Below are 13,212 nucleotides of genomic sequence, written 5' to 3'. Positions count from 1 at the left end.
AAAAAGCCACCTTGGCCCTGGTCGGCCAGGGATGAACTCTAAAACTCTCAAATCTCAGCTCGATCCGATATACGGTTTGTGCGTGGTGCTCCGCCGAAGTTTCAGCTCACTTGCGGGCCGAAATCTGGAAACCTACTGTAATAAAAAAAAAAATCTGATGCAACAAAAGGGACGAATTCGAATTATGGATGGTGGGGAAAGATGAAAAAAAAGATGATGGAGGATGGGGGTGAATCGGGGTCGGTGTGGCTTTGCACTACGGTAGTTAGCCCTTCGAAAAGGGAGGGCTTCGCATCCACTTTTGAATTCTTCCACAACTCACGAAGAGAGCAAAAAAAATAAAGCAGAATTTTTTTTTATTAACTTCAATGAATCAAAAGAACTACAAGGAGTGCATATTTATAGGAAAAATCCTATACTCTAAAACTCGCACCATGTGCGACACCTATTACTTGGCAATGAAGTAAACTAAAATAAAAACCAAACAAGGAAATCTAATGTGTTCACGATGTTCTAAATAATAACAATAAGCAAAACCTAAAATATAAAATCAATTCGACGAGTGGGGGGCCACGATCATGAGATCCCATGGTGGGCTTTTCTTGACTATCGGGCCACTTTTCTGAACCAAAACTTGACTTCTAGCTAAGAGACCCTCCCTGGACGTTGTCATCGAGCCAGATCGATGGTGGAATTCTTTGAGAGAGGAAGGCTATCGGCAAAGTCAGGGGCGTCTTTCATTGTGATTATCCCCAAGGTGATGGGAGTGGAAAACCTAAAGGACTTCAGACCGATCAGTCTGCTTGGGAGTCCTTAAAAAATTTTGGCTAAAATATTAGCTACCAGATTTTGTGTTGTTCTACCAAGCATCGTTTCCACAAGCCAAAGAACGTTTACAGCAGGAAGACAGATCTTGGACTATGCCCTCATTGCACGTGAGTGTATTGATTTCATATATAAGGAAGGTCAGAAAGGCAATGCATTCAACCATATGGATTCGAACTTTTTGGATTACATATTAGGAAGGCTAGGGTGTGGTTTAAAATGGAGAGGGTTGATAAGGAAGTGCGTCTGCTCGACTACATTCCTAGTTCTAGTCAATAGATCACCAAAGGCTCCTTCAAAAGATCACGAGGAATTCACCAGGGTGACCCCTTTTCTCCCTTCTTATTTCTAGTTGTGGCCAAAGCCTTGGGCAAAATGTTGGGAAAAGGTTAAAGAGTCTGGCCTTTTTCAAGGCTTTAGTGTTGCTAGGCTAGGCCATCCGATATCTAATTTGCAATTTGTTGATGACATATTATTCTGCTAGGTGGATTTAGGAATGGTTGATAAGTTGAGCACAAGGTGATCTGTTGCGGTAACGGTCTTTTTTTTTTCTGACAAACCCCCCCCCCCCCCCCCCCCACCAAAAAAAAAAAAAAAACCATTAAATCCAAAAAATTGTAATATTCCAAATTTGCATTCATTTATAATTTTGAATATGTTTATGGTGGTGTAACGGTTCACTCTTTGGTGAGAAAGTTGTATCGGGTTGTCTAATAAATTTATGAACCTGACAACCTAGAATTGATTGCAAAAGTCATAGATTTAATTTTCTAACTATCTAACATCAGTGATAGATATATTAGAATGAATGTAATATCAAAATATCTCACATGTGTAGGTGTTTTATATTATTTTTCATAATTTACTGTACATTGCATACTTGAGGACTTGCATAAATTACAATGTTCATTTTATTTGAAGTCTTTAACATGTCAGAACTTCTCCTATCCGGTGATTCTTGTCCTGACATCCTCAAGATTTTTTTTTTTTAATTTAATTAATTTATTTTTTAAATAGTAGTGTCTGATTTACTCCCCTACAACTTGATTGAGGATTACTTGATTGGTTGTCAGGGAAGTAATTTTAAGCACAAGTTCGGCTTGTGTTGGTAATGGGTATAGAAATACTTACCTTAAATGTAAATAATGTTTAAAAAAATATCTTTACCTTAATAAAACTCTCGAGTCATCACCAAAACGAAAATATGCTTTGTTGTGGTTGTTCGACCTCCATGTTCTCGTCATCATCAGGTTGCGGCTGTGGAATAGGTGTTGCATATTCATAATATCCAATACCAAAGGGAAAGATTAGGTCAACGAAATTAGAAGATGATTGATCCTGAGTAGGTAACGACTCCAACCCCGAGTATAAATATCCACTAGTGCTCGTTGAATAGCCATATTAGTGCCCGTACTTGGGCTGTTGAGATTAAGAATGTCGATGACGAATAACCTAAATTTGGATTTGAATATCTGTAATCATATGGAACATGTGGATTAGGAGAGCTGTAACATGAATGTGACGAAACAGGTTCTGTATAATCCCATTAGCTGTAAGAATATCCATAATGCCTGGGACCATAAGCTTGTTGATGATCCGGTCCTCCCGGTGCACCACTGGAGCCAGCCTCCTCCCGTTGGCTGTATCATGACTCGGTGGACTTATAAATCCGACCTCATGTATCCCGTCAATGCTCATCGGCCTCGCGATTTGTAGATGGCTATATGGTATGCCAAGCAACACCAAAAGTGGGACCAACATCAGGTGCATCACCACCACCACCATCATGATCATCTGTCTCGTTCTCGTTGCTACTACTAATCGTACTCATCTGTCGTGCGTATTATTGGGTCATTCACTTCCAATTTTTCACCATCCTCTTCCATCTGTTTTCCCTTAATTCTAAGGTTGAAGTGGGTCGTCCTCATCATAAATATCGTCCAAGTTTATTGGACAGTAGTCCGTGTCACTAGTGGTTGCGGTAATGCTCATATAATGTTGCCGCATTCTTAGCCTCATGTTGTAGTGCATGAAGACAAGTATATCCAACATCCTAGTCTGCAATCTATTCATATCCTTCGAATGAATAAGTGCAAAACAACTCAAGTTTCTTTTGCAGCCAGAGGAAAATGTTGTCTGGCTCAAAACTTTTACTGTAATTTTTTAGAGAGCCTTCACACTCTCTCTGAAATCCATCCACCATTCGGCCGATTGTAACCTAGAAACTGCATATTGTGCAAGAGCATCTCCAAAGCTAACCTGACGATTTCCAAATGTATCTTCAACGCCCTTATTTGAATATCCAAGTCGGGCTTTAATATCTTTATCATATTCTTTGGCCCGACATGAACCTTATCATTTGTAAAAAATGACTGAGCATATCTGTGCCTAGGATTTAGATAGTAACTTGTTGCATGAAGATCCTGATGGACTTGTTTTGTCCATCTCTTGTCAATCATCTTCCAGTAAGACTTAACTTGTACTGTCACGTTTAATTGTCATCTTCACCTTATCCATGATATTGAAGAGGAAGCCCATGGTTAGTGCTTCGTCGGTTTCAAGAAGACGGAGTACCCTCATTAGTGGTTCCATCACCTTTAGGATCTTTTAGATCCTCTTTCAATTTTTGTTGTCCATTATAGTCTTCACAACCTTGGCCGATGTCCTTGATGTCTTCTCCCCATGTTGTGTTGAGCCAACTTGGGAAGCAAACATCTCACTCAACTCTCCCCCATGCAGGTACAAACTCTCCAGGGCTATAAAGTTAGTTACAAAATCTAGTCGTCGCAGGACTAATCAACTCTTGTCCCTTCTTGAACCTCCTCATTATTGTGACTACTTGATTATTGTTGTAAATAAATGTCATCGCTTCTCTTGCCCTTTCGACCATTTCCTTAACACTCTTCTTCTTCCCGAATCTTCCAATATAAGATCAATATAGTGGGCAGCACATGGTGACCAAAATATATGTGGTCTCTTTATCATCAGCTTTTGTCATGCAGCCTTATATGTTGCTTCGTTATCTATCACAATTTGCACCACATTCTCCTCTCCAGTCTCTTCTACCACTTTATCCATTAGGGAAAAAATATAAGTAGCCTTTTTTTTAATCCAATGCATCAACTGACTTATGGTACACCGTTCCCAAGTAGTAGCACACTATGAAGTTGATCATGTTGTATTTGGTTGGGCCAATCTAACCATCGCACATGATTGTGCATCCTCTAGCATGCCATATGGGTTTAAAAGTAGGCACGTGTGCTTTCACATCTGCATACTCTGCATCTGTCCTTTTTCCCCTAATTTCCTAGCTGTGGGAGCTTTAATTCCTTCGACTGCTTCTGTTGTTGCATCAATTACCACCTGCCAATATGGAGAATTGGTTGTATTAGGGGATATGTTGGCATGTATATATAACTTTGTTGCTACCCTACCTAGCTTTTCAATGGAAGTTTTACTCCACATTTGTTTTATCTTTTTTTTGTTTAGTTGATTCTTTCCTAAACAGGATCGGATCAACAGAGTGTCTCCCGGGCCCATTTGCTTCTTCCACGTCTATATTCACAAGAGCATCACGTGAAGATGTTTCCCGTCGGCTACCAAACATACGCCATAATCCACTCAACCTACCCCCACTTGCAAATGCAACTACACTTGCAGCTACATTCCCCCCTATCACATATAGAACCCCTCGTACCAAACATGCACCGACGTTCTTCCTCTTCATGAGCATGGCACAAGCTCTCTCCTAACTATAGTTACTTCCCGATCTGAATCTTCATTAGAATTAATAACATCTTCATCATGAACGCGCATATATTCAGAATCAAACACCTCCTGTCAGGATGCTTCCAGAATATCATCTTTCTTCTTTTACATAACAATTCGTTTCCCCTTCGACTTATCCAAATTGGCTTGCATCATGATTATTATCTCTTTTGGCACTCTGGTTCATCCCATAACGTGACCCTTTCGATGTGCCAAATGTTGTTTGAGTCGTGTAATTCCACCAGTTATTAGGCCTATCACAACAGTTGCACTTCATTTGGTGCCTACTACCACCTACCCTCTAACACTGTTGCTATCCAATATCCTCGCTTCCTTGTTGGCCAAACATTTTCTTAACTAGATATGACCTATGTGAGAGTCTACTTGATTCAAGTCTAAATACAGTTTTTATAGGAGAATGATTTAATTAAATCTCGAAACTTATAACCAAATGTAAATAGATTAATGAAATAAAGTTCTAACTTCTAAATCTACTTAATAAAGAAGAAATTAAGTATTAAACCCTACGAAGCTTCAAAACCTACCTAAAATAAGAAAATGTAAACATAAAGTCACTAATATGAAAATTAAAAATAAAATAAAATAAAATAAAAAATTGAATCAATAATGACATTCAAGCACATCATGTGATCGTATGTTAGTACCACATCTTATTCAATCATCAAAACAGAAAAAAAAAATAAAAATAAAACACATTTCTTAATTTTTGAAAATCGACCAAAAATAGTTCGAAAATATCAAAATACAAAAAAAAAAAAAAAAAAAAAAAAAAAACAAAGAAAATCGTGTATATAATCTGTAAAAAGAACATTGATATGTTCTAATATGAATAACACATCATATTCAACCATTAAACAAAAAAAAAATGATTAATTTTTCCTAATTTTTAAAAATCGGTCAAAAATAGTATTAAAAAAAAAAAACAAAAAACAAAAAAAAAAAAAAAAAACCACATCCATAATATGTAAAAAGCACATTGATATGTTCTACTATGAATAACATATCATATTCAACCATTAAAATAGAAAAAGATTGAAATTTTTTAATTTTTCCTACCTTTTAAAAATAGACTAAAAATGGTCTGAAAATAAAAAAATACAAAAAAATATAAAATCACATCCGTAATTTGTAAAAAACATATTGATATGTTCTACAATGAATAACACATCATATTCAACCATTAAACCAGAAAAAAGATTGAATTTTTTTTTCCTAATTTTTAAAAATCAGCCGAAAATTTAAAAAATACAAAAAAATAGAAAATCGCATCTATAATCTGTAAAAATCAAATTGATATGTTCTACTATGAATAACACATCATATTTAACCATTAAACCAGAAAAAAGATTGAAAAAAAAAACGATTTTTCCTAATTTTTTAAAATCAGTTCAAAATAGTTTGAAAATAAAAAATAAATACAAAAAAAAAGAAAAAAAAAAGAAAATTGCATCTATAATTTGTAAAAATCACATTAATATGTTTTACTATGAATAACACATCATATTCAACCATTAAACTAGAAAAAGATGGAAAATTTTTAATTTTTTCTAATTTTTGAAAATCGATTGAAACTAGTTTGGAAATAAAAATATTACCAAAAATAAAAGCGGAAATCACATGTGTCATTCGTAAAAAGCACATTGATATGTTCTAATTTGAATAACACATCATATTCAAACATAAAAACAGAGATTTTTTAAAAACTAAAAAAAATCAAAATTGTATTTATGGACCAGAGTTGGTATAGTTGGTTGGGTGGCTCTTGCCGCCTTTTTAAATAAATTCTTACCTTTAAAAAATATATATATATATATATATATATATATATGATTTTTTTCGGAAAATGGCCCACAGCGCATCGATTCACCCAAATCCTTGCAATAACTTGTTTTGATCCTAAAATCCAAGTTAAGAATGGTTGGAATTTGCAGTACAATAATTTATGAACAATTTTGGAACTCAAAAGTGGCAAAAAATGGAATAAAAATGCAAAATATAAAGGCTAAAAAACTAGTCATGCGCCTGACCGGTGCAGCCCCATAACGGCCAATTTGAGTTGCTTTTCCTAGGGGTCACTATTTCGACCCCATATCACGTAACGGTATCAACCGTTACCATCACGTATCGGGCCTATCGGCCGATTCGTTACCGATTCCGCACATCTATGATTATCTCATGCTTCAAACCGATATCAGGTCTATCGCTTTGGGTTGTATTCTTTTCCTACCTTGTTTCTGCTTTGGTGGGTCTCTTAGTAAATTTTGTTATCTTTCAAAAAAAAAAAAAAAAGATAAAAAAGGAGTGGGATGTTAGGAATTTGAACCTCATAACATGAGGTAAAGAGAGTGGTGGATTTATTCAGTTGTTATGCGGGGTCCTTCCTCTCCACATCTTGACTTGGAGATGGGAAATCTTCCGTTGCTAGAAAAGTGGCTTTGGAGATTCGGGGGTTGAGGACTCCTTTTGGATGAGAGAGATTCTTCCTTATATCGGGCAATAGGGATTAGAGGGGGTTGTTAAGCTTAAAGCAAAAGATTGAAGAAGGAATCAAGTTCTCCCTTGGCAATGGGAGAGAATTTGATTTTGGATCAATGTGTGGGTGGGCGATACCACTCTTTAGTTGGTCTATCCAGCTTTAGTGTGGCTCTCTCTACACAGTCAAATCTCGATTTCTACTTGTTTCTCAAGTTCTTAAGATGTGGTGGTGTGGATGCCTCCTTGTTGTAGGAACCTGACCGAGGAGGAAATTGGGAAGTTTGTATTGCTTCAAAATCATCTCCAAGGCTTATTCCCAATCATGGGGGGTTGGGACAAGATGATATGGTTAAGAGTCAAATTGGGTCGGTTTTCAGTTCAGTCATCTTATCCGATGCTCAGGTCCCCTAGAGAGGAAAGAGGGAGGATGCCCATGGATTCCGTGTGGCACTACAATGCCCCTACAAAGGTAGTGGCCTTCGCATGGCTTGTCAGCAGAATGAGGGTGTTGCCCATTAACAACCTTCAAAAATGTCAATGGTTTTGCCCAGCGTTTGTGTCATGTGCTTGGGGGATGCAGTGTCAGTTGATCACCTGTTTTTGCATTGTCCACTCACTGGCAAGTTGTGGGCAAGGCTCTTTAGGATCTTCAACTTATCATGGGTGATGCCTGAGGTCACGAACTACTATGGGCTTAGCACAATGTCGGCTTTGGGAAGAATGATGGATGCGTGTGGAGGCTCTTTTTGTAATTCTGTCTATACCGAAAGGAAGGTTTTCAACAAAGCATAGTTATTTGTAAGGGATTGGGCTTCACGTGTTAAGACCCCCATGGATTTTGATTTTCCTCTTTTGCTTGGTGTGTAGTTTGGTGCACTATCTCGCCACTTCTCTTAATGAAATTTTCATTTCCTTCTTCAAAAGAAAAAAAAAATCATAATCAACAATAACAACATCGTTGTAGTCTTGTACCATCTGGGAGGCTGGAAACATGATTTTATAATATCTATTAAATTTAAATTCATGTTTACTTCCAATGGTGGGCAAGATATGGGAAGACAACATCAGAGATGCTTGAAATGTCTTCAAAATAGATGGTATCAATGTGCGGAGGATGATGTGTGATTTCTTGAGATGGAACTCTGGTCCGCAAACCCTATCATCATAACATGAAATCTTCGAAATGCAGAATAGTATTCTATTAATCTGCTGTTATAGGAAGAGACTGAACTGCTGTTTATAGAAACACCAATGAACAAATACCAGAACCAACCACCACTGTGAAAGGGCTAAATGACCCTTCTGAGCCATGCAATTGAACCAAATAAAACCATACAATTTTGCTCATCTCTAATTGGGTATTTTGGGTAGTGTTGGATGCTATTGGCCCATGGTGTGTTCAGTACCTGCCTCAGAGGTGGTATGCTTTTCAAGAAGGATACATTCTGAAGTCCTGAATAGTGGAGTCATTGAAAATAGCGATGGATAGCATTTGTGCCAACTGTTTACTGGGCTATATGTATTGAATTTAACCATTTAAATTGAGGCCAATGAAGTAGCTGATGGTCCTGCCAAAGAAGCAGCTGCTGTACCTTCCTTATGTATAAGGAAATCTCTGCCTTGTATCTTTTCTCCATTACGAAATAATTTCAGTATCTATCAGGATTCAGGAAAAAATGTAGGTTTTTTTGTCCTTAGTGTCCTAGGTCACCTGCTTGATCTGTCTCTGATCTTGCCACTACAGCACTCTTTCACATGAAAGCTGATAGATGGCTCATGATGATCGGAATTCTCGGCCTCTGTGACCAAGACCAGTATAACATGATAGATCTGAGACATATCTCCACCCCGTGGCAAGGTGCTTTTACCATCTGAATCCTGCTTAAATGGCATTCTTGATGTGTATGCAAGCAATGACCATTTCTTCTTCCAGATTCTGCTTTATATCTTCCTTGTTCTTGTAGGCATACAAATCTAATTTTCATTTTTCAATGTGGAATCTACTGTGTAATTCTTATACTTTATCAAGAACATTAATGGGATTGTTATATCTTTGGGCTTATGAGGTAGCAAGACTTATTAAGTGACATCGTAACATCGCGTCATCAGGACTGAGGGATGATTCTTTGTTTTCAGGTTTCCAACCAGTTAAACATGTTATACATGAAATTTATCAAGAGGAATCCAGGCTATGATGGGAAGGTATCTATTTTGGCACCGCTATTTCTTTGCAATACTCTCTGTTTATTTGCAGTAACAATGATTTTGTTTGAAGATTGTCAAGACATGCAACTGATTTGCAGGTTTCCATCTATGGCCATTCATTGGGAAGTGTTCTTTCTTATGATATTCTCTGCCACCAAGAGAGCTTGTTCTCTCCATTTCCTATGCAGTGCCTGTACACGGAATGTGTGAAAAATGAAGAATCAGTCGATGCAGCCAATCAATCTACACAATCAGAAAACAAAAATCTTAGGGAGAATGGTGAAACTTCAAATGAATTGCTGGGCGGTGTGGATGGAGAGAATTTGAGTCCACACTCGAATAAGATTGTTCAGGAAGAAAACACTGAAGATCATTCCTTCACTGAATATCCTTCTCCCACATCAGATGTGGAAGGAGACCCCTCAAAGACATTTGGCAATCCAAGTCCTGAAGAAGCTAATGCATATTTCCAACAGATTGTGGAGTCCAATGAATCAAATGATGCGTCATCATTTGAGGAAGATGCCCAAAAATTGGCTAAGGGTTCCAGCAACATGTTTTCTCAAGATGGAAAGAGTCTGGATGAGGGTACAAATGTAAGTAGTCAAGTTCCAGATGGTGATGGCGATACGTTGGTTGAAGATACATCTGAAGATATCAGTGACAGAGACAAGCTAATCACTTTGTTGATGGAAGAGGTAGGGATGACTAGTAATAATTAACTTTTTTATTTTGTTGATATGAACAATAAGCTACCATCACCTCTCCAAAAAAAAAAAAACACAATAAGCTACTATCTCGATGCTGTTTTTTACCTTAATTTATTGTGATTCACTGCAACGTGTTTGTTAAGTTCTGTAGATTTCATCTTTCTAGATTAGCAAGCATATTGTCTCTATCAATCATCTTATTGGACCAAAAAGGATCAAAAAAATAAAATAAAATGAAGGAATGTGCAACTGTTCGGGGTGGTCTTCTTCTTTTTTTCTTTTTCTTTTTTTAAAAGGAAATTTTGTCATGATTTTCTCCTTCACTGCTGTTCTATATTGAGAAGATATGAACCCGGATTCCTATCATACTGAGAACAGATTTTACCTACTTTCTACTTACAATCCATAGAAAGATGGGAAATATACTCGAAAGATTCCTTTGATTATCATATACCAAGGAAACACAAAGGATATAGGAAGGGAATATAAGTGAATAGATTGGAAAAAAAAGAAAAAGAAAAAGAAATGCTCGGCTCATTTTTGCATGGGATATAAGTGAAGTTGGAATCGAATACGAATCAGGGCATGCTTAAAGGAGAACTTGGTCTGTGACAGGCTTAGAGCAGAAGAAAATAGGGAGAATCAGAAATTTGATGGAAAACAAAACGAGTTGATGGAATGTAAAAGTCGACTCGACTTAGGAGTGATCCCTGGGGAGTGGTGGATGTTGTCCGTTCTCTAGTTTGGCATATTGCATATGATCGCCAACTCAGTTAGGGTGCAAAACCTGCATTATTAAGTTGCAAATGTGAAGAGTGGTGGAGCCTTGAAAGAGGACAATAATTCTCATTGATCAGAAAAGTGAAGTGAAGGTTTTCAGAATACACAATATATATTGATAATCTACTAAGTCACAATGAAGTCCTTCATGCATCATTGATTAAAGCATCAAATAAAATAAAGAGTAATGTACTCATCTTTAGTTAGGAAATACAAAAACCTGTCCTACTAGTAGTAAAACCTCAAAATTTTGCCTCCATATGCCTCATTGTCCTATGATCCTAGCAGCTTGAAGTGCACAAGTCGGTGCTTAATCTCTATGGGTGTATATCACACTACGTTTCTCTTGAAAAGAACGAAAAATAAAAAAAAAAAAAATCATGGACACAATGGAACCCCTAGAATCCATTATTTAAAAAGAGGGGGGGGGGGGGGGGTATCAACTGGAAATAGGAGTTCAACACTTCTTGGACTATTACGCAGAATGCTTATATTGATAATTCGTGCACTTCCTAAATGTAGGCTAGAATGTTATGCTTGAAAACTGGAAATAGGAGTTCAACACTTCTTGGACTATTACGTAGAATGCTCATATTGATAATTCATGCATTTCCTAAATGTAGGCTAGAATGTTATGTTTGAAAACTGGCTTCATATGTGTTGTAGCCTTTCATAATCGTATGTCTACCAATGTTGTCAAAAGGCATAAACGATCCCGTGCAACCCAAGGGTTTATGTGCTTATGTGATGGCATAATCACATATGTGGTGATAAACATCCCAAATTTTTTTATTTTTTTATTTTTTGAGAAAAAAAAGAGGAGGAAAATTCAAGGAAAAATGAATTTTTTTTTTATTTATGAAAATTTATGTAAAAATACTACAAGTGAAGGGAATTGTTATATTTTAAAAAGTCAACTAACAACTACTCAAATGAATGCATAGACTAAAAATGTGAAGAAAAACAAACAACATATAAATTTTATTGATATCTTTTTAAGAGAGAACGACAGTAATAGTGTAAGAGAGTTAAGAGACTAGAGAGATGCGAGTATTAGAGTGAGAGAGAGAGAGAGAGAGAGAGAGAGAGAGAGAGAGTAATAGAATTGTGAAAATAGGGGGTGGGAGTGCCTTTTTATTGGTAAAAAGTGAGAGAATGAAGTTTTTTTATTTTTTATTTTTTTATTTTTTTATAAGGTCCCAACGGTCAGAAATCTAACTGTTGGGAGGTTACGCCACCATCGCATACTATGTACACAATCACATGACCATATAACTATGGCTTATGCGGTTGCATACTTCTCTGTGCGACCACATATGCCAACATTGATACCTAATTGCTTATGCAATCCCATATGACAACATTGTTGTCTGCTAATTGTGGCTTGTGTATTCCAGGGACTCCCCTTTTTTAAAATAGTTTTCAGGAATTTAAGTAAAGATATTTGAGTGTCACCTGGGAGGTGCCCTCCTCGGTTTGTGGTTTTCTCTTCACTTGGCATGGGGGCCATGGTGGGGCCTCCATAAAATCTTGCTAGCGCCTTCTCATTCTTGCAACCTTTTGGGTCATCTGGAGGGAACAAAACTTTCGAACATTCCAGGATTCACTCTCAACCTCGGCTAGTGTCTTAGCGCTTATCCTTAAAGATGTTGCTGATTGGGCTTTGAGTTCAGCATGCCTAGCCCCTTAAGTCTTTTCAGGGCTCAGTCCATGTTTTGAGTTGTATAGTTTCCTAAGTTTCTTTTGCTTTTCTTTTGTTCTTTTCTTGTTTTCTTCTTCTTTTTTGTTTGTATAGTTTTCTATTTTTTCTTTGGTGCCTTTTGGCCTTAATAGTATTTGCAATCTTCAATATGTGTGTGTGTGTGTGTGTGTGTGTGTGAAATGCTCAACTAGGAACCGGTTCTCTTGAGAACTCCTGAGCACTTTTTGATATTTGATATGAGCACAAAATCCGAATGGTCCACTAGATGGATCACCTCATGAAACCCCCAAGGCCCAAAAGTTAGCCTGATCCAGAAATCTGGTGGGCCATAGCAAAGTGAGAGGGAATTTCCTCTCTTGATTTGCCTCTCACTTCACTAAGGCCCACCAGATTTTTGGATCGGGCTAACTTTTGGGCTATAGGGGTTTCATGAGGAGACTCAACTAGTTGACCGTTCGAATTGCATATACACATCATGTGAGATTAGTTCTCAAAAAGTTCTCATGAGAACTGGTTCCCTGGAGATCATTACTATTCATTTCTGGTAATATGAGCCCAAAATCTTAACCGTCCGATGCATCACCCCATGAAACCTTTAGGGCCCAACTTTTTACCCTAATCTAAAACTCTGGTGGGCCATGACAAAAGAGAGGCAAATCAAGGGTGAAAATTATTTCCTTTTGCCATGGCCCACCAGAGTTTTGGATGGATCGGGGTAAAAGTTGG

The 13,212-nt window shown here is 37.3% G+C and overlaps 1 protein-coding gene across 16 annotated transcripts in view; it reads left to right on the top strand.

The window, feature by feature from the left end:
• LOC131236707 (phospholipase SGR2) overlaps window positions 1–13,212 on the top strand; it is a 50,081-nt gene that overhangs the window by 23,433 nt on the left and 13,436 nt on the right. For all 16 annotated transcript variants that reach the window (XR_009166849.1, XR_009166845.1, XR_009166848.1 and 13 more), the window contains 2 exons: window positions 9,226–9,291; window positions 9,393–9,992. Coding sequence is in view for 10 of the 16 variants with exons in the window: in XM_058234076.1 (XP_058090059.1) it covers window positions 9,226–9,291; window positions 9,393–9,992 (666 nt within the window). In the remaining 6 variants the exon portion in view is untranslated. The remainder of the gene's footprint in view (window positions 1–9,225; window positions 9,292–9,392; window positions 9,993–13,212) is intronic.

Source organism: Magnolia sinica, chromosome 2 (assembly GCF_029962835.1).
Source record: "Magnolia sinica isolate HGM2019 chromosome 2, MsV1, whole genome shotgun sequence".
Taxonomy (NCBI): domain Eukaryota; kingdom Viridiplantae; phylum Streptophyta; class Magnoliopsida; order Magnoliales; family Magnoliaceae; genus Magnolia; species Magnolia sinica.
This window is presented reverse-complemented; position numbering and strand designations above follow the sequence as displayed.